Genomic DNA, 22,659 nt, shown 5'->3' with positions numbered 1-22,659 from the left:
ATTCATGGTGGGTTGATTAAAATTGAACATACATTTCGCGTTCAAATGTCCATAGTTATATACTTGTCGGTTAAATGACCATGTTAAGGTTCACATATACACTGTACAAAGAAAGGGCAGAGTGAATGGATAGGCCGCCGGGAATGGTGACAAATAAATCAAGTAAAAAAAGATAGCAGATGGAAGGCACGGAAATGAGGGTGGAATACACGGAGAAGAAAAAAGAAACAAGTGAAAGTAAACGGGAAGAAATGTCTAGACTGAAGAGCATCCCCCATCAACAGTGCAAACGATAGGAAGATCAGCGACGCTGTTCCCAATCCAGAGCTTGACACCCTCACCATTGATAGGTGCCTTCCAGTCCTGAATTACGACATCCCAGACACTCAGATCCTTGCGAGTGACAGTAAGAGTAAGAAGCTCGCTCTGACCGGGTGCCAACTCTTTAGTTTTCTCAAACTGGCGCAGCTGGAGTTCAGGGGTGTCGAGACCCAAGCTAGAGGGTAGCTCAACGTACAACTGGGCAACGGCCTTTCCCCGACGTGATCCTGTGTTCGTAACCTGGACCTTGATGGAGTACACAATGTCAAAAAGAGCGGGGTTTCCGCCTTGGCCGCCACCTGCGCGTGCTTGAGGCTTGGGTGTTGTGGAATACCCGTCAGGGTAGGCATACTCGCCGGAGGTGGTAATGGACTCAGGGTTGTCCAGATATGGGTATAGGTAGCGCCAGATGCGGGTAAAGCTGGTAGATGACCAGGCAACCTCAGAAGCGGCAGGGATTGCGTCGTCGTATACCGGAGTGGCTCCCTTGGAAGGTGCCGCTGGGGGATAAGCGGTATTGAGAGCAGTCACCTCATTAATTGTCGGGCTGGAGATGTTGAACGTAGTATATGACAGTCCATGGCCGAAGGGATAACGCGGGGTGATATTGGCTTTCATGAAGTGGCGGTAGTCCACGTACAACCCCTCTGTGAAAGTATCTTGGATTTGGCCAAATGGCTGGTTGATGATGCTGACGCTTTCCGGGTAGTCGGATTCGCTCTTCGGGATGGTGTAAGGCATGTGGCCACTGGGACTGTAGTCGCCGAACAGGATATCGGTAAGGGAGTTACCCGCTTCCTGGCCGGGCAGGTGTGCCACAAGAACAGCTTTGACAGACTCGAGATCAATCCACTCTTCCATGATCACGGGTCCGACAGTGTGGTAAACGACCACCACACTGGAGAACTTCTCTGCGGCAGCCTTGACGAGGTCGTCGCCACTATGCCAAGCGTAGAGGCCAGCTTCTGTGCGGTCGCCAGGGTTGCCTTCGACGGTAATGTAGTTCTCGCCAGAGTCGGCGTTAATAAACACAACAGCAATGTCGTTAGAATTGGCAGACACATCAGATGGGAATGAGTCCGTGATATGGAACTCGGCGTTCTTCGTAATATTGGCGATGGCCTCCTGGGGAGTAATGAGATAAGGCAGCCTTGCAGTTCCGCTGCCCCATCCCATAGTTAGAACACCCTTATCGCATCCTTGGTCACTGCATGAGTTAAGACCATCAGAGTTGCCACCGGCATCGGTTCCAAAAATCTTGAGTGAGTCATTACGGCGAAGGGGAAGGAGGTCATCTTCGTTCTTCAACAAGGTGATCGCCTCACGGGCAACAGCACGCGCAGTGATGTTGTGGTTTCCCTGGACGTTAACATATTGGTTGACAACACCACTGGGAGAAAAGAGGGCACCGGGGTAGAGAGGGCCAGTCTCGTCGAGTGTATTGGTCGAGAAGTTAGGCAGAGGGTAGTCTTTGTCCTGACCCATCTTGTACCACGTCGCCACGATTCGAGTAACCTGCACGACTAATTAGCACATTCGGAACTTTCCACTTGGTTCCACACATACCATGTCATTGAGTCGCCCAACCGGAACACTGCCATTCAAAATAGATCGAGACAGCTCGGAGCCCCAGTAGCTATCACCGAACAGAGGAACTGCACCGTCACCGGGCATAGCCATATCGAGACCAGCAAGGGCAGATCCCACACCAGAGTAATGGCCGAGCCAATCGGTCATAACGAACCCCTGGAAGCCAAGTTCATCCTTGAGGATTCCATTAAGGAGCTTGCTGTTCTGGCTTGCAGCCGAGCTGTTGATCTAGAGGTAGTTAGCAACAGACATACTTCAGTCGCAAGGTGAAAGACACTCACATCATTGTATGAAGTCATCAAAGATCCAACACCAGCGCGAACACCTTCAGCAAAAGGCCACAAGTAAAGCTCGTGCAGAGTACGATCATCAATATTGGACGAATAGCCCTTGGTAATGATACTGCTCATACGATACATCTCCTGCTCGTAACCGATAAAGTGCTTGATTGTCGCAATAACGCCTGCACTTTGCATACCCTTGATCGTGTACGCTCCTCCAAACGCCTGCAAAGTAGGATCCGCGCCAAATCCCTCCCAACCACGACCTCCGCGAGGCTTTCGTCCAAGAGGACCAACTGCAGGGCCCAGTTGCACATTGATGCCCTTACCCCTGGATTCCTGACCCAGGGCTCTTCCCCGCGCATACATAAGATTCTTGTTGAACGTCGCACCGACCGTGATACCGGCCGGGAATGCAGTATTATGATCTGAATTTCGGATTCCCAAGGGAGAATCTTGTAAACAGATATTCGGGATGCCGAAACGCGGCGCACTACCCGTTTGACCGACACAGGGACCCATAAAGAAGCCTGTTCCGGTGGTCAGATTGACCTTCTCGGCGAGAGTCATGTTGCCAACAACCTGCTGTGCTTTTTCATAAGCTTCAGCCCAGTCGGATACCCAGCCGCCATCGGGCGTGGGATAGTAAGGCGGAGAATCATAGCCCTCTGCCGCACGTGTGTTTAATTGAGAGGCTTCATGGTTTGCATCTGGCATGGGAGATGCGACGACTACCTGCGCAATCAGCGGCACGAGGGCCAAACGCGTCCAGGGAGCCATAGTTGGGGTTCGGGCGTCGAGTCACGTCAGATCAGATGCAAACATTCAGTCAGCCTGTACGACCCGCACAAAGAACGAAGAACGAGGTTGTACAGGTTGTCTTACGAATGTTCGTATCTTAGGACTTGGGCGTCAACTTTGAAAGGAGAGGAGCAAGGGCGTCCACGTGCCATCCAAGTATGCCAGGCACACACGCATCCCCTGTGTGGTGGAATGGATCGTCCAGATGTGAGCTCGCTTGCATAACCGAGCTGGTAGTCGGTTCAGATTGTCCCCCCATAGGTGGAAACCCAGTTCATGTTCGCATTTTCTCCGCTAGTGAGAGGTTCCTGACTCTTCACGGTTACGATGAACGCGGAGCCCCGCTCCCCGGAACATCATTACCCTAAATAGCGGGCCTGTCAGGGGTATCCGACAGGCCCCTGGTGGAAAATAGGAATAGCGTCGTTGTGTCTATGGGTGACATTCGGCACGCGACCGAAGTTTTCCCGATAATTACTCCATATAGCAGGAAAGCCGTTGTGATCACGATCGACCGGCCCACGCGTGGATATCGTCGATCTTCGATTTCTGTTTATACATTGACTATTTGTGGACTTAGATCTTAGTGTACCGCAGGTAGGGCTTGACCTCGCGGACCTCGCCAAACTTCTTCTTCGCATCCGGGGTGCTGACCGAGGGGGGAACGATCACATCGTCACCGACCTGCCAGTCGATCGGGGTGGTGACACCCTTCTTGTCACCGGTCTGAAGGGAATCAATGACACGCAGCACCTCGGCAGAGTTGCGACCGGTCGAGGCGGGGTACATCATGGTCAGCCGGATCTTCTTGCTCGGGTCGATGATGAAGACGGAGCGAATGGTGAAGGCAATGCCCTTCTGGTCGATGTTGTCCAGGTCCTGCTGGTCGATCATGTCATACAGGAAGGCGACCTTGCGGTCGGCGTCGGCGATAATGGGGAACTGCACATCCGTCGAGGAGACTTCGTTGATGTCTTTGATCCATTCACCGTGCGAACCAATGTCATTGGCGCTCTAGTATAGATCGTTGGGTTAGCTGGGGGGCTTGCCGCATGCGGTGGGGGATAATAACCAGGCCAATCATCTTCACACCACGCTTCTCAAACTCGCCCTTCATCTTCGCAAAGGCACCAAGCTCGGTAGTGCAAACTGGAGTGAAATCGGCCGGGTGGGAGAAAAGGATGGTCCAGCTATCGCCGATAAACTGGTGGAAGTCGATCTCGCCCTTGGTGGTCAAAGCCTTGAAGTTGGGGGCTATCCTTAAGAATTAGCATGGTTTTCATGCAGACATCATCCATTGTAGCCATACCGGTCGAGCCCAGACGCAGGCGTGGCTGTTCCTGGGTGGACGCCGCGTAAAAGCGGCGGAAGGCAGGGGCCCGCGGCAGCTGGGCATTGAGACTGGCCCAAGGGGCAGCCTTGGGTGCAGCTTTAAAGGCACGGAAAGCCAGCTTCGAGGACATGATGGAAGCCATTGTAGGTGTAGAGAGATACTTTCCCCGGACTCGCGGAACAGCTTATTTGCATTTACATCATCGGAGATTATCTCATTGATCACGTAATGGACCTGGAAATGGATCTAACGCGATCGGGTAACAAGCTCTGTAGTGCCCAAAGAATTTATTTTCTTAGTCCTCTCAATCTTTTCCTTGAAAGTTTGTTAAGAGTTCTTTCATCCGTTTTTGTTCTCTTATCCAATATATCGTTCAATCACATCTTGACCTCCTGCTATGGGAACAGCTCATCGCCGCCTCTCCAAGGACATTTAGAATATCTCCGTCCTGCTGAACAAAAACGGCCACTTTGTGAATTGCACACGTAGGCAAACTCTTCCAAAGACAAATTGCTATGAGTCGCTAATTACTTTTTAATCCTGCGAGGCCGTAGAGGCGTCTAAAAATGAAGGAGAAGCGTGTCATGTCCAGGTAAGCGCGCATCAAGGCTAAAGAACCTAGGCTTGCTGGAACCCACATGATCATCAATCAATCAATTAATCAAAGCTCTATTAACCTGGTAGAGCCTAACGAGATGTGTCGAGGCTATGCAGGCGCTTCGTCCAAATCCGAAGCAGAAATTGGTGTCCTTAACTCCAGACTCGCGGCTTGCATAAACAGTAATACAAAGGAAAACCGGCCTTCCGCAGGAGGCCGCCACAGGAAAGAATGTTTTAAATCCAAAGCCCACGCACAATAAAACCCATATAAAATCAACCCCAAAGTAACAGTGCCCACAGTATTCCATTCCTTCTGCATCCCCTCGTCAGCGTGTATGCTCCCGCCTCTCCTTCGCCGGTCCTATCTCCAAGCGCTCCGGTTCTCAATTGATTGTGGTGCATGGTGAATCGCCCACATTATCATCTGTAAAGTGTTACAGTTGCAAGGGTGCGGCAAACGAAATCGATGTATCAAAACATTAACTCCACATTTGTGCAAACGATACCGGCGACGAAGTTTTCGTAAATTATATTCGACTCAAAGATGCTGAAAGTCCTTGAACAATTTCTGACGTCATCGAATAAAAGGTCAGAGTCTCTTCCTCAATCAAAACGTTACCACGCAGTCAGAATACGCGTATCTACTCCAGCTTTGTTCACCCATCCATGTCTTGATTGTTCCTCGAGAATATGGACTGCAATGCTAAATTCGCAAAAGATGAGGCCAGATGCCGTGGATATTACGGTTGAGAAAAGGGGAACACGAGTCGCGGATTTGCTCGTCGGTTTTGATTATCCTAATGATGCACGAATGCCCCAAAAATGGCTCATGCCCAAGAAACTTCGTTGCCATGTTATCCATGTGCAATCCTATTGGGACCATCACCAGCAGTGTCATGGGACCACTACAAAAGAAGATTGCGGAGCAATTTCATGTTGATAGTGAGTTGTCGATTCTTTGTACAACTTTGTTTATGATGGTAAGTGCAAGTCTGTGGCATATACGATATTCATGGATTCATAATACAAAAGGGATATATCTTCGGATTTCTCACCTTCGGGTCCCTGTCAGAGGTATTTGGCCGTAAATGGCCCGTAATTTATGGCATTGCAATCTTCAGAGGGGTGCTCCATCTAAGACTTGTATCGGTCCGATATCAATTCCATCTCCCAAAGAGGAACGATCCTGGTCTTTTAGTAGAACTTCCAGCCTAAGAAAATGGCTAGAATGATCTGAATCTCGATATAGTGCGAGAGAAAGCTGATCGCATCGGACGTTGAACTAAAGCAGGACCAGCCCTGAATCAGGACGAGGAAAATCTTCAACCCGACGGCTAGGGCTGGGCCCACGGGGAATTTGAAGAGTTTGAAAGGAAGCATATGCTCCAGATTGTAATGGCGAGCGGCGGCATGAAATCTTATGTAGATAATACAGATGCAAACCCAGGAGACATGATTAGAAACTCCGACCTCAAAGCTGACCAGCACCAATTTTGTTCTTCCCAAAGCAGAGCGCGCTGATGAATTATGTAGCGAGAACCGCTACCCAATGTATTTGGAAGCGGTTGAAGAGGTCAAATTTACATGGAGCGTATCCTTCTCCTGCCAAGGTGTAGAGAAGATGAGACCTAGAGAAGAGGGTCGCCGACGCTTGTCATGATCACGGCGTTGAAAAAACTGCCAGCTATGGCGCTGCCCGCTTCAACAAAGACGATTTTCAAGGGACTAATAGAATAAATTTCGCTGTAAATACCCGAATGATTAAATGATACGTCGAGACCTATGATGGTAATTGAGACCACGTAGAAAAGGGGAATCCGCCAGAAGACGTTACGGATTACTCGGGGATAGGGCCACACTGGGCCCCTGGTCTCACAGAAGCGACCGCCACATTCTCTGTTCCGCGCTATCAGCACTCAATTAGACATTATTCGTTGTATTGGATATCATTGTCTTACTATGCAAAAGATGCTGTGACAAAGACAGAAGCAAAGCTCCCGACCCAACCGACAAAGTGATCGTCACGCACGTAGAAATGTGTCTCTCCAAGATATGTATGAGGGGAGTGGTGGCGCCACAGTTCACGATGATGCCGACAATCACGAAGACCTGAATTCTATTAGGTCGACAGTGCACTGGGAGTGAGATAACACCAATGCACTGACTATAATGGTCACAACCTTTAGCAAAACAGCCAATACTCGGTCTTTAAAATCAGCTTAGAATACCACCTTTGCAGCCTCTAATTAGACATACTGACCTCTCCATAGACCTTGACAGAGCAAAGGTTCAAGCCGAGAAGAAACGCCAGACAGATAAGACCAAGAGCCCAGCCGGGGAAATGCTCGGTCCAGGATTCTAGCAAAACTTGCAGTCCTGTAACTTCCTCAGCAGTAGAGACAGCACTATTGGCTCAATAATTTCAGGTCAGTGCGAAGCCAAAAGCAGGGTCCACAAAGCGCCTTCAGCCATTAGACAACGCCTGAATCCTGCTGTAGCGTGCTTACACTTACCCTGCAAATATAACGAGTGAGCCTGTCACTAGAATAAAAGCCACCATCTCTCCAAAACCTAACATTGCCACAAAGAAAATGCCCCCCACAGATCGTATAGGCTAGAAGCATTGATGCCGGACCGCCGGTCGCCAATGCCTTACCGTTGCCAAGATACAATCCCGTTCCGACCGTGCCTCCGATAGCGATCATCTGGATCTGGTGAGGGAATAGCTTGCGAGCCAGTAGAAGGGCATTGACATTTTTGATTCCTGCACAAACGGGATTGTCCGAGAAGGCTCTGAATGTTGCGTTCAAAGGCGGCTGTTTCTCAGCATCGCAATCTGGCATCATTTATGGCAGTTGAAGGCCAAGGAGTTTCGTGGGGGATGAGGGGGAGTGGTGCGATCGATCAATTGATTATTGAGCAAAATGGACTTTAATCACCACTGAAAGGATCCAATGCACTTGTTAATCGACAAACAGTGGCGCGAAGCATGTCTACTTACGCTTACTCACACATCTAATATTCAATGAGCTATAAAATGAAAAGCGTAAAATTGCGCCATTCAGAACATAAATGCGTGATCGCTAAAGTGTTAACGACGAGTTAGGAAAGTCGCCAGTTCTCTACCAAGGCTACTCGGCCTTCGAGTAAGTGAGCAGTTTGCTTCCCCCGCTCGCGGCATTGTCCATCGTCCTAATTTCGCCTCCGTTTACAATTCATCCACTGTGCTAAAAAAAAAAATAGGAAAAAGAAAAAAGAAGGGGAATTGGTAGACATGGTTCTATATCATACAATGAGAATGCTTAGAAGGGAAAGTAGATGCCAGCCAACAGCAGGTCTACAAAGTATTTAGAAGATATTGATCTCCCTTCGAGCTTCTTCCAATTCACCCGCGAAGCTACTTATTTGCAATACAGTCTGTAGCGAAATCTGCTTCCTCCTTAACGACTGCTTTTCTTTTCTCGGGACCCACTGCGAAGGCCCTAGCGCAGATCATTTATTGATCGCCCCATACTAAGCTGATGGCGGCAAGAAAATGTGCCGGTACTGTATCCCCTTACGTAATATTAAATCTGGTGCTTTGAAGCGATAAACATTCATGGCAACTGTAATAGGTAAGGATCATTTTACGGCGGCCCTCAACCTAAACGGTCTAGTCAATTAAGGCTCTGCGCTGAGGCCTCGGCACTGGGTCCGGAGAAAAAAAAACCGGTCACTGGAGAGGAAGCATGTTTCGCTACAGACTGTACCTCCCTGGACGCATGCAATCGAATCTATCCTAGAAAAGCATTTTTGGTGTGGATGTCTACTTTGATGGGATGGAAATGCTCGAAGCAAAGATTGGCGTTTAGCATTCATGAAGAACAAGCTAGATACAGGTAATGCATTGATATAAGTGTCATTGCAATACATTAGTGCATATATCTTCCAGTGTTTGTAGCATGCCTCACGACTCGTGTCAATTGACATTTTCTCAGATTAAGTACTCGTTTTGCCACGGCCCATGTCCGCCTAATCATTAAGAAAGGGATGGCCAGCAAGGTGATCCCAGAAATTGATTTCAAAATCCTGAAGACTATTATTGTCCCATAGACCCCATGTCGCATCATCCAAGGCAGCCATCTGTTCGGACTCTGCCAGTTCAATTGGTTGATTGCCCGTAGCGGTGGTTTTGTTGTGCAAAGGCGACAGCATGCGATGTAGTAGAGACTTTATCGTTTGTGTGGCACGGACCAGCAATGAATAGTTAGGCGAGTCAACATACACCAATGTTCCATGTTCAACCTCTCCAACAAGGATGCTCAGGTCTTGGAATACTTTTGACATGCCAGTATGAAGGGCTTCCATGGCATAGGACTGATTAATAAGCGTGAGGGATATAAGCCCAGCAGCTGATAAGCCGTAATATGCTACCTTGAAATCAAAACTTGATGAGTGAACTTATTCTTACAACGAGTGTTCCGACTCACCTTCCAGACCAATGACGTGCCAGAATTGATTATTTGGTCTTTGAGCATAACCGTCTCCACGACCAGACCAAGCATGTCCAGCGAAATCCTGACCAACTCCGGGTTTGGATTCATGGTCATGGGATTGAATAAAGCCAGCTGCAGAAGAAATTGTACGTGAAGATAGTTGAGCTTCATGTTCACCATAAAATCACGCTCTACTGGCCGCCGGCCACATGCCTTGAGATTGCAGTCAAGACGATAGCTTTCGGGGACCCCATTCCATTGGGCATGGGTATCTACATCAATGGGCCTTTAAGATGATATCAGCAATAACCCGAAACGGGAGAATAAATTTCCATCGGGCATACCGTGCGCGTCGATATCTCTCATCATAATCTTCCACAGTGAACAAATCCAATATATCTTCCTTTATTATTGCACAGAGAGCAGCCCACCTCGAGTCCGTAACGAAATCTGGCCGTTCAGTGGGCCCCCAGGTCGCTGGCCGGCGGGTTGCTACCTGGGAGGACAATACATGGTTTCCTGGAAGGCCAAAGTGGCAGAATTTGCGGATAATTCGAGGCGGCCTACCGAGAAATATTGACACATTCTTATCTGCGGAGTATGTTCGACAAAAGGCTATTTGGCGAATATCACGAAGAAAGAGCGGGGCTGCGCGGAATGTTTCTGTTTGTTGCTGGTGATAGCCGAGAGCGAAAAGCGAGGCTGCTACATCTCCTAGTTTCCGCCAAGAGAGGTAGCCTGCAAGTAAAGTTAGCATTTCTGCATTAGATTATTTCTGAAGCGGAAAAGATCACCTACTCTGATCACCGTCCACTTGGGAATGAGAGATAAAATTCTCATACTGTAGAACAAGCTGTAGATCATTCATACAATCCAACGGTAGGCAGAGGTCCAGACATCGGTCCGAGTACGACAGGGTCAACTTCTGGATCTTACGACGTTGTTGCTCAGAACCGTACAGCGGTTCTGCATAAGCCAAGTCTACCGAGGCTCGGCAAACAGCAGTAAAAAATATGCCAAAAGGCTCCCACCGCGAGTTATGTCCCGAGAAGTTGGTGCAGTATTCGTCGAATGTTGTTTCGGAACTGGCCATTATAGACTGACGGGTAGAATAAAAGAGGTTCCTAGAGATAGCCATTGCAGTTGTGTGTGTTCCATCGCACTGTGACAGAGTGTGGAGAACTGTTGACGTACAAGGTCCCGTAAGAGGACCGGCTAAAGCGAGATTTGTTCCTGTTGCTACCCAACTCTTGAAAACTTGTACGAATTGCTGCATGGTAGATATTCGATGCAGTTCAAGAATTAGCTCTGCGCCTCTTGAGATGTAGATGTCATCTACCACACAGTCGGTCTGGGAATTTGAGGTATGTCCGGTCTCTCGGTCCGAAACGTCATGTTCTGTATTGTTTCCAAGCCGTAGATGGTCGAAAAGTGTCGTATGGCTGGACGAACCTAAGTAGCCCGGATTGGGATATTGGTCCAATGGAATGTCGAGACCTCTGGATGGTCCTGATCTTGACGCAAAAGATGTTGCTACATCTTCCCTGGAACTACAGAATTGCTGATAGAGTCAATATTAAGCTACAAGTAGCAGGAGACAGGGTCACTCGCTTCTGTTTCGATATCCGCCTAAAGGGCGCCGGAGGCCGTCTGAACGGTTTCGGCCGGTATACACAGTCAGCAGCCCGGCTTCTATCCTTGCACCTCGAACAAACCGGTCTCCTGTGGTCGCACCGCAGTTTCAGTGCCCGGCACGGATCACAGGCCGGCAGCTTCTCGGACCTTGAACTCAGGCTCGAGTTCGGAGTCGGCATCTTGGAGCGTATTGACGTTGGGGTGGAAATGTGAAAAGTTTTCCTTTTTCCGAAGCGGCGTGTTGCGCAAGTCCGATTGGCTGACCCTATATTCGACTGACGGGCCTTGACACTTACTCCGACGCTGACGCCGACGCTGACTCCGACACCGATTCCGCCCTACGCATGGTTCTACTATAGATTGGAGAGAAAAAAAGGGGCCTAAAGCTCTTCAAGGTCCATGTGGGCCCAATTCGTAATTTGGTTTTTCTATTGCGACATCGTCGCGTTTCTGGTAGAAGACATTTCAGCGTTAGAGTTGGAGTATAAAAGCCGAGAGCGCCATAGCATCCATGGCTGTTTATACGCCTCTAACCTGAATTTCTCTTTGTTGCGCCAAAAACGTATCATCTTACTGAGCAGACCGAGAATGACGATCCCGTATCCTGATGGACATCTTGACATTGGGTACATGCCCGACTATGACCAATACTTGGCACGCGGCAAGCGTAGACAAGAGACCGAGAAGCTCGATAATCATCTTCCCAAGGGTTTCCCTTCCCGCCTATCTGGCAGCCTCGTCTGGGACCCCAGAACTGTAGCCAGCAGTTATGAATGGAACTACCACCTTACTGCAGACGACCTCGATGAGATCAACAATGCCCTTCAACACTTCAAGTGTATGTTATTTGCCAACTATCTTTTTTTGTTTAATGGGTATACCCATACTAATGTATCGGTGCGTTAAAAGCGTTGGGCAAGGCGATGGGCGAGTGCTCCGCCGACACTTTCCCTCTGCCCAAGTTGCATGCTGTGCTACGCGAAATCTCCAACGAGGTCCATAACGGCTACGGTTTCAAAGTGATTCGAGGTCTTCCCGTGGACAACTACACCCGCGAAGAGAACGTCATAATCTACACCGGCCTCTCATCGCACGTTGCGCCTATTCGTGGTCGCCAAGACAACAAATGGCAAGGCAGACCAGCTGATGTCCTTGTTGCCCATGTTAAGGATCTGAGCCAGTCGTGCAACTCTAAGGACATCCCCGGTCCTGTGGTCACGGCCGATAAACAAGTGTTTCACACCGATGCCGGCGATGTTATTGCCTTGTTATGTCTAAACGAAGGTGAATCAGGTGGCGAGAGCTATCTCGCGAGCACCTGCCATGTTTACAACGTACTGGCTGCTACACGCCCTGATCTGATTAAAACTCTCTCCGAGCCTTGGCCTTTTGACGAGTAAGATTCCCCTTTATCACCAGTCCTGAGACTCCTTAGTACCATAAACCCCCACCAGCATAGCTGAAAGACTAACAATACATTTATCATCTAGTTTCGCCGCGACTGGTGACGTGTACAAGCTGCGACCTCTACTGTACTACCAGCCTGCTACTGAGACCGACCCCGAGCGACTCATCATCCAGTATTCGCGAAGAAATTTGACTGGCTATTTGGACTGCAAGCGGTCGGCCAACATTCCGCCGCTAACCGACGCACAAGCAGAGGCTTTGGATGCGGTTCATTTTACGGCCGAGAAACACGCTATCTCGCTGGACTTCCATAAGGGCGACATTCAGTTTGCCAACAACCTGAGCATTCTACACGCCAGAGGATCATTTAAAGACTCCAGTGAGAAGCAGTCAGTTTATCGAAACTGGTTTTGAAATTCAGAGAGCTAACGGCATTTTGTAGACGCCACCTTCTCCGACTTTGGCTGCGTGATCCTGAATATGAATGGACCAAAGCCAAAGAGCTGAAAGAGCGATTTGACCGGGTCTATGCAGGCGTGACAGTCGAGAGCTCAGTTTTCCCACTTGAAGCAACTATCCGCAGCAGCAATGTGGCTACATAGAGATCGACTTCCTGATAGTTTATTTTCTGATCCTCATTATCTTCTGCATTTATGTTGCAGTTGACAAGAGAAGTGTAGTCGAAGCAGGCCTTCAAGAAGATCGCGATTGGAGAATAAGAATGTACAGGATGGTCAGAAGAAACAACGAGATAAAATCTAGATGAGTAAACTTCCTTGTGAATCATCTCAGCTACCTGGAGTTGCTGTCATGTGGAGGGAAATGCTTCAAAATGCGCTAGTGGGAGTTGCTTACTCTCAACCTTGGAAACAGTTGATATTGGACCCATTGGCAGGCCTTATGTATTCTCTCCACAAACACCTTTAAGCAATGGTAAAGATGAAGTGGCCGCATCAACCCATTCCTGCTTCGCCTCGGCCGTCTGAATGATTTGCTGTCAAGTGTGAGTCTTCAAGTCTCTTGTGATGTTCGTACTCCCACAATACAGTGCATGGTCCCCGAAAGCTAATGTAATGATAGAAGGAACTAGCCTTTGGGCACACGGAGCACCAAGCAGCATTCTCGGGAAATTGTGTGTATATGATGAGTGCAAGGACTCGTTTTCAAATTGATCACGATCCTAGGCTTGTCCCTGTCGGCTTAATTGGAGAGCTAGATTGGGGTTTGTTCAAGGCTAGCAACGAATAGGACGCGCAATAGATAGTAAAAGCCATAGAAATGAGGAACTACACCTTGACCACCAGAATTAGTTCTCTACAGCATTAACATTTCGACGCATAGGGCAAGATTGAGGGGAAGTAATGTAACATTTCCATGACGATAATTTATTGATTGGATAATTCTGCCCATCTCCCAAGGCGGTGACCTGAAGGGAGTGCTTTCGGGCTTTTGTATTTCCCGGAAATCACGATGTAAGAGGGTGGATGTACAACTGGAAATCGAAAAACACTAATATCTGGGGTTATTGTCTGGAATTATTATGATCCAGTTCGCAAGATCCAGGGATCAGCATTTGCCCGGACATTATTTGTCACTATTTTTGATTCTAGGGTCCTGTGGTGGCTTATCACACGCAGGGTCTAGATTAGGGCACATGGCGCAGCCGCTATTGACGGCTTGCCGAATGCGTCGACAGATCGCATGTTCTGCCATTGCCCATTTCCCATTTCCCCTTTTTTTTGGTTTTTTTCCCCTCTCCTTTGTACTGTTTTTGTACGATTTTCGATGGTGTGAAACTATACAGGAACTCGAATAATCCGTACTGTGTGAAGATAGAAAGGTGACTATTTTTATCGCTCCACTTCCATAAAATAACCAAGTGTCGGCATCTGTCGGCTCGTAGTTATATTAGGGGAATGTATTGCCGTGCTCAGGTCGGGGATCTGTAACTTCAGATTACGCGCCCCACTGGAGCCGAACTCGTGCTTCTCTCCGAATCCTTCATTGGACCCCGGTCTAGATGCATGCGATGGATCGGGTCTCAGGGTCTCAGCTTATGTTATTCGTCATGACTGTTTTCGAGTATTTTGCGTAATTTGACACTCTTCTTATAACGGGACGTTCACCCTGAAAGCTCTTCTTCACAGTGTCACCCACTGTTGCTGAAGAGTTCATTGAAACCCGCCTTGCTTCATATTGTGCTAGTCTGGTGGTTATCCAGGATCCACAAAACTCCGACCGGCTCAGGATCTTCAGGGTTCAACCATCAGGGGAACCGTGACCAGTTCAACATCAAACAGCCGATCTCTTCGCTCTTTCAAGCACGGGCCTTGCTGCTCATCGCAGCAGGATCTGTGATTGTCACTCGCTTTATCTTTACCAACACCGTCGTCAAGAGGGCACCCGACCGTCATGGCCCGCTACTCCCACTATTTGTTAGCGCTGCTGTCCGCATTTGTCGCAACTCTCTTTTGGCTATCATGGGGCTTGAAAGATTCAGTCCCAACTATAGCACTCACAGTAGGATCAAATTGCATCCCAAATGAAAACGCAACACCCACCACCGCACCATATGCATCCGAAACTCCCAGCTCCCCCGTCAGTTCTCCCGTCAGTTCTCCCGTCAGTTCTCCCGTCAGCTCGCCTATCAGCTCACCCGACGACATCGACGAAGCCTACGCAGGATCCGTGGCGTATAAACTCCCCGCTATTAAGAGCAAAGAACAACTAGCGGCATCTGCATTCCCGGCCAAGTTATGGCAAAAGTCCGGCACCCACGGAATCGACGACTCCCGCCGCGAAGATATGCGATCGTGGCAAAGTCAATCACCCAACCTCCGACACGAAATCCTCACCGACGGCAGTGGAGATCAGTACATGCGCGAACAATTCGCCGACTACCCCGAACTTCTCAACCTATATTCCTCTCTTCGAGTCCCGATCCTCAAAGCCGATCTTCTCCGCCAATTCATTCTCTACAATGACGGTGGCATCTGGAGCGATCTCGATGTCACATGCCACGCACCTATCGATACCTGGATCCCGGAACAGTACAAGGCTAGAACGAACGTCGTAGTCGGACTTGAGTTCGACGGATCCCAATTCGCTAGCTGGACGGTCATGGCTAAGCCCAGAACCAGTCACATCGCTTCTGTTCTTCGGTATATCGTTGCAGCGCTTGAGAAGTCTGCACTTGATTACAATACGACTATTTCTGGTCTGACGATGCAGACTATTAGCGATGTGGTTGACGTTACGGGGCCTCAGGCGATGACACGGGGCATCATTCAAAGCTTGGAGAAGGAGCTGGGTCTTCCGGTTGGAAGACCTAATATTTCAGAGCTTCATGAGCCGGTCCTCCTGGGTGATGTCCTTGTGTTGCCTAATGCGGCATTTGCTGCTATGCAAGGTGGCTGGCCGACTGATCGAGGCCCGTACCTTGTTGAACATCACTACGCTGGCTCGTGGAAGAATGACAAGGGGGGTGAGATTAAGGCCGAGGATAAGAAACCAGAGCTTCAGGAGCCCGAGGGCCAGGCCTCGGTGACTGAAACCCCAGAGATTCAAAATCCAGAGACTCAGACTTTAGAGACTCAGACTCCAGAGATTCCTGTACCGGAGGTTCAAGCCTCAGAGGTCCAGACCCCGGAGATTCACCCAAAGATGGACAATGGGGTGGAGTTGGCATAATTGACGAATATTTTCATTCTGTGAGATGTGTCACATCTCGCAGTAGACTCTGTATTTTAATAATGATGGCGTTGGAGGCATTTACTTGGCTGCATACGAATATTTAGACTGCATATGTGGCATTTTGATACACTAATTCAATCTACATTCAATCTTGCTACACTGCTGGCAATATCTGGCTCTTTGCATCTCAACCTGCACATTTACATAAGTTGTGAGCGAGCCAACCTTGCCCACATGCATTTAGTCTTACCTCCCATCCCGGGCCCTATCCCGGAGTAAAACATCCCAAGTATCACAAGTCAGAGAAACAATTACCTGTCAAGGGGGAATTTTAAATGCAACCATGTCACAGAATCATATGTAAAGAGCAACTGTTTATTTGCGAATCATTGAGCACAAGGTCTTGTCTATAATAGCCATGTAACAGGCATTAGACCCAAAGATTACAACGCGAGGATCGCAAGTACAACAGGAACACCCACCGTAGGGAGCGCATTTTCCTCTTTGGGACGACTGGCCAGAACAGGTGGGCCTGTCGCGGAAGACACGGACTTTGATCTCGTAAGAACGTGCATGAGGTCTTTGAACTGTAGAACAATGTACTAGACTAAACCCGTTTTTCTCTTTCTACTTCCAGCCTCGGAACCCCTTTTGAAGTTGCGTTCATTTCAATGTATTTCTATCTCACTAGATCCAAGCAAGGTAATGTTGCCTCTCAGATCATGACGTACGCTAAGGTTTAAATGGCTGACATTGCCTGGTGTGACAACCGAAACGGCAATTGAATCAATATTCCAACGTCTGCTTGATCGCATCGTATATCCCTAGGTAAGGAAGTGTTAGGTATCCGCGAGAAAGAAGATAATCGTTGGAAATCACTTACTTGTAACATCAGGCAGGATAAACTGCTCGTAAGTCAAGCCTGTGTGTGTACTCCAACCAGCAACTCGCTTGACTGGGGCTTCCAATCGGAGGAATGCACCCTCTTGCAGAGTCGCGGCAACCTCGGCTCCAACGCCGTAGTTGACCATGCTTTCGTGCACCACAACGGCCCTTCCTGTTTTCCGAACGCTCTCGAGAACCGTCTGGCGATCCCAGGGATAGATAGTGCGTAGGTCGATCAACTCGATGTTGACGCCCTTCATTGTCTTTTCAATGGCAGAAATGGCGGCTGAGCATCGGTAGAGCGGTTGGCCGTAGGAAATGATTGTGAGGTCTTTGCCCGGCTTGACAACCTCGGCCTTGCTGAGAGGGATGGTGTAATACTCATTTGGGACGTACTCTGCCGCCGCTCGGTAGAGACCCTTCGGTTCCATAAAGATTACTGGATCATTGTGTTCGAAGATGGATGATAGTAAGAGGCCCTTGGCTTGTGCAGGTGAGCGGGGCATTACTACTCGGACGCCAGGAATATGTGCGAAAAGCGACTCGGGCGATTGTGTATGGTAGCTATTCAGGCTGTCAGTTGTGGGTCCGTGGTGAACTATCCACTCTCCAAGACATATACTTACAGAGCACCATGGCCCACTGCACCACACGGCATGCGAATTACTAATCCTCCAACATTGACTCCAGTGTTACCTTCTCTGTATCGGAACTTTGCCGCCTCATTGACAATCTGGTCGAAGGCCGGATACATGTAGTCGGCGAACTGTAATTCTGCTACCGGCTTCATGCCCTCTGCCGCGGCACCGATAGCGAATCCTGCAATACCCTGCTCCGTCAATGGTGTATTGAAGACTCGATCCGAGCCAAATTCTGACTGTAGGTCCATAGAGCACCGAAAGACACCACCGAATGCCACATCTTCGCCGAAGAGTAGAACCTTGTCAGAGGTTGACAAAGCGGTTCGTAGAGCGGAGTTGATGGCTTGGAACAGATTCAGTCGCTTGCTTGTGGCTCCAGCTGGAAAATTTGGGACACTCGACAACGTCGCCGGAGTGTGGTGTAACAGAGGCGTGGTCTTGAAGTCAAGGGGTAAGTTGAGCTTTGCCGCGGGCGAAGGAGCTGAGTAGTATCGGCGCGGTATTTGGTGCATCAAACCCCGTGGGGCGCGAGGTCGTACCATCTCTGCGATATCTGGAATATGGAGACAGGTAAATCTAGGAGAAACATCAGGGACAGAGTTTCAACAGGACTTTTCTTTATAAATGAGATCCTGTTGTTCCGCCGGCATTGGAGGATTGCGGGGGATGCGCCGCGGATAACCGAAGGTGCAAACAGTGCAAATGCGGAGGCAATGACGAAGGTTGAGGACCGCGCCAAGGCTTGATAGATAAACTCTTAAGTCTCCCAGAGGCTGTCTAGACGCATGTTACCAGCAAAAGTACCTTATTTTTCATTCGATTGTGCTAGCCACAGCCGGTCTGCACTAGAGAAGCAGTTTAGTCATGGGCTTTGAAAATGGAATCTCCGTTCAAATAACAGGACCTGTGCCTTTCAACTGCCTCACCTCCATTTGTCCCTCTGAAATTAGCTGCATAGCTCGAGCCAGTGGATAGGATGCCAATTATGCAAGGTGAATGACCCCGTAACAGAACGAGTCAAACTGTATAGCAAAAGTATGATTGTGGTAAAGATCGTCCTTATCGGGGCTTATCGGCCGGTGTCGGCGGTGTGACTCCGCCGCACCAAAAATCCGCTTTTTTCGGGTGACTCAACCTCCCGACCTTCTTCTCAACTCATTGTTTCCCATACTTCATTTTCATCTACAACACAATCACAATGTCCAAGGGAAAGGTACGTGCTTTTGATGTCTTGTGACTGCCATTGCCATCACGAATATCCTGCTTAGCACCAGACCGCCACTTCACCCCACCTTCTTCACTTTCGATTGCCCGCATTACCTTTCGACATCACTGACAAGCTTCTCAATAGGTTTGCCTCGCCTACTCTGGTGGTCTCGACACCAGCTGTATCCGTATGATTAATTCCGACATCCGATTTCAATCAATTGCCATCGCTAACACCAGATACAGTCAAGTACCTCATCGAGGAGGGCTATGAGGTCGTCTGCTTCAGTAAGTTGCGCGCGTCGCTTAAGGAAACGACACAAGTAACATGGTACTGACTTTTTTTTTTTACAGTGGCCGATGTTGGCCAGGAAGGTATGGTTGGGGTCTTCGCCGAGAAACTCGCAATGCAAGACTAATGTTTTCCCACAGAGGACTTCGAGGCTGCCCGCGAGAAGGCCCTCGCCATTGGTGCCTTGAAGTGCGAGATCATCGACATCCGCCGCGAGTTCATTGAGGAGCTCTGCTTCCCCGCCATTGCTTGCAATGCCGTCTACGAGAACGTCTACCTGCTCGGTACTTCTCTGGCCCGCCCCGTCATTGCCCGCGCCCAGATCGACGTCGCCCAGGTATGCCTCATTGGCTTATTCCACTTTGACAGATTAGTGGCTAATTTGTGGATTCTGTAATAGCGTGAGGGCTGCTTCGCCGTCTCCCACGGCTGCACTGGTAAGGGTAACGACCAGGTTCGCTTCGAGCTTGCCTTCTACGCCCTCCAGCCCAACATCAAGGTCATTGCCCCGTGGCGCGACCCTGTCTTCTACGAGCGCTTTGTCGGCCGTAACGATCTCCTCGAGTATGCCGCCGAGAAGGGCATCCCCGTCACCTCCACCAAGTCCAAGCCCTGGAGCATGGACGAGAACCTGGCCCACTGCTCCTACGAGGCCGGTATCCTGGAGGACCCCGACACCACTCCTCCCACTGACATGTGGAAGCTCACTGTGGACCCCCTGAATGCTCCCGACCAGCCCGAGGACTTCACCGTCTCCTTCGAGAAGGGTGTCCCCGTCAAGCTCGAGTACACTGAGAAGGGCCAGAAGAAGACCGTCACCGACTCCGTTGAGCTCTTCCTGACTGCCAACACCATTGCCCGCCGCCACGGTGTTGGCCGTATTGATATTGTTGAGAACCGCTTCATCGGTATCAAGTCTCGTGGCTGCTACGAGACCCCCGGTCTTACCTGCCTGCGCTCTGCTCACCTCGATCTTGAGGGTCTTGTCATGGACCGTGAGGTCCGTGCCCTCCGTGACCAGTTTGTCACTTTCAACTACTCCAAGCTCCTGTACAACGGCATGTACTTCTCCCCCGAGCGTGAGTTCCTCGAGGCCTCCATCACCGCTTCCCAGAAGTCCGTCAACGGCCAGGTCCGCTGCCGCGCCTACAAGGGTACCGTCTCAGTCCTTGGCCGCTCCTCCGAGACTGAGAAGCTGTACGACATGACTGAGTCCTCCATGGACGAGATCGGTGACTTCTCCCCCGCTGAGACCACCGGCTTCATCAACGTCTCTGCCATCCGTCTCAAGAAGTACGGCCAGATGAAGGCCGCCGCCGGCGAGAGGATGTAAATTGTCTTCAACTAAAAATTGATGGGCTGAGAGCCAAATGTTGAGCATCACTGGCTTTCTACGGCAGCTCACTGGCCTCGTTTCATGTTTACCACCCGACGTACATTGGAATGGTTTCCCGATTTGAATGATTGTATAATGAAATAGAAAAAAGTTGCAATTGTGGGAACAAAATGAGCACCACGCTCTCTGTGTAGACTTGTAATTGTACATAGGCCCGATGTTGAATCTAACTCTAAAATGAATATCTGGCTGAACGCTCATTCTATCAGACGTTGTAAAATCACGTTGTTTATGATGCCCCTTTGAAGAATTTTACAGATTGGCTTTCGCCTTGGTATCTTCCACCATGTCTTGCGACACGATCCGAATTAGCCTTTTAACATCACGCACCGGGACGGGGATACATACTGCTCCAAACTTCTAATGCCACCTTCTCAGCATCCCATCCCCACAAGAACTGCTGTGTTTCACGATCAGACCACTTATCAGGGTTGGAGCCACTTGCCGATTCCAGGAATTGCGCGTCTCGCGCGAGTTGCTCTGGGCCGTCCGGCAAGTGTAGTGTGATCCGATTCTCGGATCCGGAAGCTTGAACTGTCTCTGCACGCTGTTTTCGAGACTGCTCATAGACCTTGAGTGCGTCTGGGATTTCATGCCGTGATGAGATTAATGAAAGCAGAACGCCGAGTGCTGCCGCGTCCTCGACTGCCTGTGCTGCTCCTTGAGCAACATAAGGGCTGTGACATGTCAGCATCACACAGGGAAGACAAAAAGAACCAGATCAACATACAGCATAGGATGACACGCGTCACCGATCAAAGCTACTGATCCCCGAATCCAAGTCTTTAGTGGGCTGTGCAGACACAACTTCCACTCGAGGACCTCATCTTCTTCCACAAGATCAATGATCTTTGTAATCTTTGGGTCCCATCCCTTGTAATTATTCACCATGGCCTGCTTTGAGCCCTTTGTCGTCCAGGATTCTTCGACTTCTTGTCCGTCTGGATGAAGCAGAACAACATTGTACAATTCGTGCTTGCGCACGGGGTATGCAATGATGTGGCGCGAAGGACCCAGCCAGCGAGTCGCCTGCGGCTCGTCGATGAGCTCCTTCAACTCGGGATCTCTCTCCATGACACTGCGCGGAAGCATAATTCGGTATGCTGCATCACCGGTGGCAATAGCCTTGATCGATGAGTCCTCAAGCAAATGGCCCCGAATGGTTGATTTGATGCCATCGGCGCCGATAACAACGTCTCCACGAATAATTGTGCCGTTGGCAAGCGTTACGGATGCAGGGTTGAATGCGACATCGGTAACAACAGAATTCTCGTGGAGATGAACATTATCAAGAGCAAGTGCCCTGTCAATCAAGGCGTTGTGCAGGTCTGCACGGTGAATGACAACCTGTTGGCCGAATGTCTTATTCACCGGTACTGATGCCAGGAGCTTGCCATCTTCCCACCGTCGAACATGGATATGCTCCAAGGCCACATCTTGGGCGTGTATCAGGTCAGAAACACCCCATCCTGGTTCCAGGTTAGTTCAAAAGTGACACTACCTTTCGGCGCATGGAAAGAGGCAGTTGACTTACGCTCAAATAGTCGTAACATGTTTGGAGAGACTTGGATTCCAGCTCCAACCTCTGCGATCTATTTCGACCACCATTAGTAAATACAGCAAGATTCATGGCCCCGGGTCAGATCAGGGGACATACTTTGGGGGCAGCTTCGAGGACCACCACACGGTGACCTCGCATCCCCAGTGTCAACGCCGCGGCCATCCCACCAATGCCTAGCAAACGTCAAAATGTGCCCGGTTTGGACCTATACAAGGTCCCATGCAATTCATTATGAACATACCGGCCCTGTTTAAGGTTAGAATGTCGGCCCCTACATAGTGAATGTGGAGATGAAAACTCACCCGACTACGATCACGTCCAAAGGGACATTTGCCGTTTGTACATTCATCGTCCGTAACTCGATGAGCAACTGGGAAGGGAAAAAATAAAATAAAAGTATGGGTTGAAAAGCACTCCAAGATGAGCACGCAGTAGCTATTTCAGAAAAATTAAATCCGAGCTTACTTGTCCGAAGGTTTGCCGTCCCACCCGTGCCACAGAAACCCGCTACCGTTCGGCTAAGAAGAGCGATCTCCATTCAT

The 22,659-nt window shown here is 49.5% G+C and overlaps 9 protein-coding genes across 9 annotated transcripts; 3 read left to right on the top strand and 6 right to left on the bottom strand.

Moving 5' to 3' along the window:
* Positions 1 to 255: 255 nt before the first annotated feature.
* N7443_008988 (beta-glucosidase) lies at positions 256 to 2,972 on the bottom strand (the record flags this gene model as incomplete). The annotated part of the gene is made up of 3 exons (XM_056889044.1): positions 256 to 1,836; positions 1,888 to 2,139; positions 2,193 to 2,972. 3 exons carry the CDS (start codon positions 2,970 to 2,972, stop codon positions 256 to 258), a joined length of 2,613 nt encoding a protein of 870 aa, XP_056738346.1.
* A 597-nt stretch (positions 2,973 to 3,569) lies between these two features.
* N7443_008987 (peroxiredoxin) lies at positions 3,570 to 4,468 on the bottom strand (the record flags this gene model as incomplete). The annotated part of the gene is made up of 3 exons (XM_056889043.1): positions 3,570 to 4,007; positions 4,066 to 4,247; positions 4,303 to 4,468. The coding sequence occupies 3 exons, from the start codon at positions 4,466 to 4,468 to the stop codon at positions 3,570 to 3,572; spliced, it is 786 nt and encodes a 261-aa protein (XP_056738345.1).
* Positions 4,469 to 6,763: 2,295 nt separating this feature from the next.
* On the bottom strand, positions 6,764 to 7,772 carry N7443_008986 (Antigenic thaumatin-like protein; the record flags this gene model as incomplete). Its single annotated transcript, XM_056889042.1, has 7 exons — positions 6,764 to 6,832; positions 6,885 to 6,897; positions 6,956 to 7,035; positions 7,092 to 7,132; positions 7,183 to 7,331; positions 7,440 to 7,467; positions 7,583 to 7,772. The coding sequence occupies 7 exons, from the start codon at positions 7,770 to 7,772 to the stop codon at positions 6,764 to 6,766; spliced, it is 570 nt and encodes a 189-aa protein (XP_056738344.1).
* A 1,165-nt stretch (positions 7,773 to 8,937) lies between these two features.
* N7443_008985 (uncharacterized protein) lies at positions 8,938 to 11,215 on the bottom strand (the record flags this gene model as incomplete). Its single annotated transcript, XM_056889041.1, has 5 exons — positions 8,938 to 9,339; positions 9,396 to 9,687; positions 9,746 to 10,139; positions 10,200 to 10,945; positions 11,001 to 11,215. 5 exons carry the CDS (start codon positions 11,213 to 11,215, stop codon positions 8,938 to 8,940), a joined length of 2,049 nt encoding a protein of 682 aa, XP_056738343.1.
* A 409-nt stretch (positions 11,216 to 11,624) lies between these two features.
* N7443_008984 (TauD/TfdA family dioxygenase) lies at positions 11,625 to 13,045 on the top strand (the record flags this gene model as incomplete). Its single annotated transcript, XM_056889040.1, has 4 exons — positions 11,625 to 11,874; positions 11,946 to 12,432; positions 12,527 to 12,832; positions 12,886 to 13,045. 4 exons carry the CDS (start codon positions 11,625 to 11,627, stop codon positions 13,043 to 13,045), a joined length of 1,203 nt encoding a protein of 400 aa, XP_056738342.1.
* Positions 13,046 to 14,855: 1,810 nt separating this feature from the next.
* N7443_008983 (glycosyltransferase family 32 protein) lies at positions 14,856 to 16,133 on the top strand (the record flags this gene model as incomplete). Its single annotated transcript, XM_056889039.1, has 1 exon — positions 14,856 to 16,133. One exon carries the CDS (start codon positions 14,856 to 14,858, stop codon positions 16,131 to 16,133), a length of 1,278 nt encoding a protein of 425 aa, XP_056738341.1.
* A 789-nt stretch (positions 16,134 to 16,922) lies between these two features.
* N7443_008982 (alpha-ketoacid dehydrogenase subunit beta) lies at positions 16,923 to 18,204 on the bottom strand (the record flags this gene model as incomplete). The annotated part of the gene is made up of 3 exons (XM_056889038.1): positions 16,923 to 16,960; positions 17,020 to 17,585; positions 17,648 to 18,204. The coding sequence occupies 3 exons, from the start codon at positions 18,202 to 18,204 to the stop codon at positions 16,923 to 16,925; spliced, it is 1,161 nt and encodes a 386-aa protein (XP_056738340.1).
* Positions 18,205 to 18,860: 656 nt separating this feature from the next.
* Positions 18,861 to 20,493, top strand: N7443_008981 (argininosuccinate synthase; the record flags this gene model as incomplete). The annotated part of the gene is made up of 6 exons (XM_056889037.1): positions 18,861 to 18,875; positions 19,014 to 19,056; positions 19,115 to 19,156; positions 19,223 to 19,243; positions 19,301 to 19,497; positions 19,561 to 20,493. 6 exons carry the CDS (start codon positions 18,861 to 18,863, stop codon positions 20,491 to 20,493), a joined length of 1,251 nt encoding a protein of 416 aa, XP_056738339.1.
* Positions 20,494 to 20,808: 315 nt separating this feature from the next.
* N7443_008980 (putative salicylate hydroxylase) lies at positions 20,809 to 22,466 on the bottom strand (the record flags this gene model as incomplete). The annotated part of the gene is made up of 7 exons (XM_056889036.1): positions 20,809 to 20,846; positions 20,905 to 21,233; positions 21,287 to 22,025; positions 22,091 to 22,148; positions 22,214 to 22,290; positions 22,359 to 22,363; positions 22,420 to 22,466. 7 exons carry the CDS (start codon positions 22,464 to 22,466, stop codon positions 20,809 to 20,811), a joined length of 1,293 nt encoding a protein of 430 aa, XP_056738338.1.
* Between the last annotated feature and the right edge of the window lie 193 nt (positions 22,467 to 22,659).

This window comes from Penicillium atrosanguineum (genome assembly GCF_028827265.1).
Source record: "Penicillium atrosanguineum strain IBT 20685 chromosome Unknown utg000007l_segment0_segment0, whole genome shotgun sequence".
Lineage (NCBI taxonomy): Eukaryota > Fungi > Ascomycota > Eurotiomycetes > Eurotiales > Aspergillaceae > Penicillium > Penicillium atrosanguineum.
The sequence above is the reverse complement of the archived record's forward strand: the minus strand, read 5'-3'. Positions and strand labels throughout refer to the sequence as shown.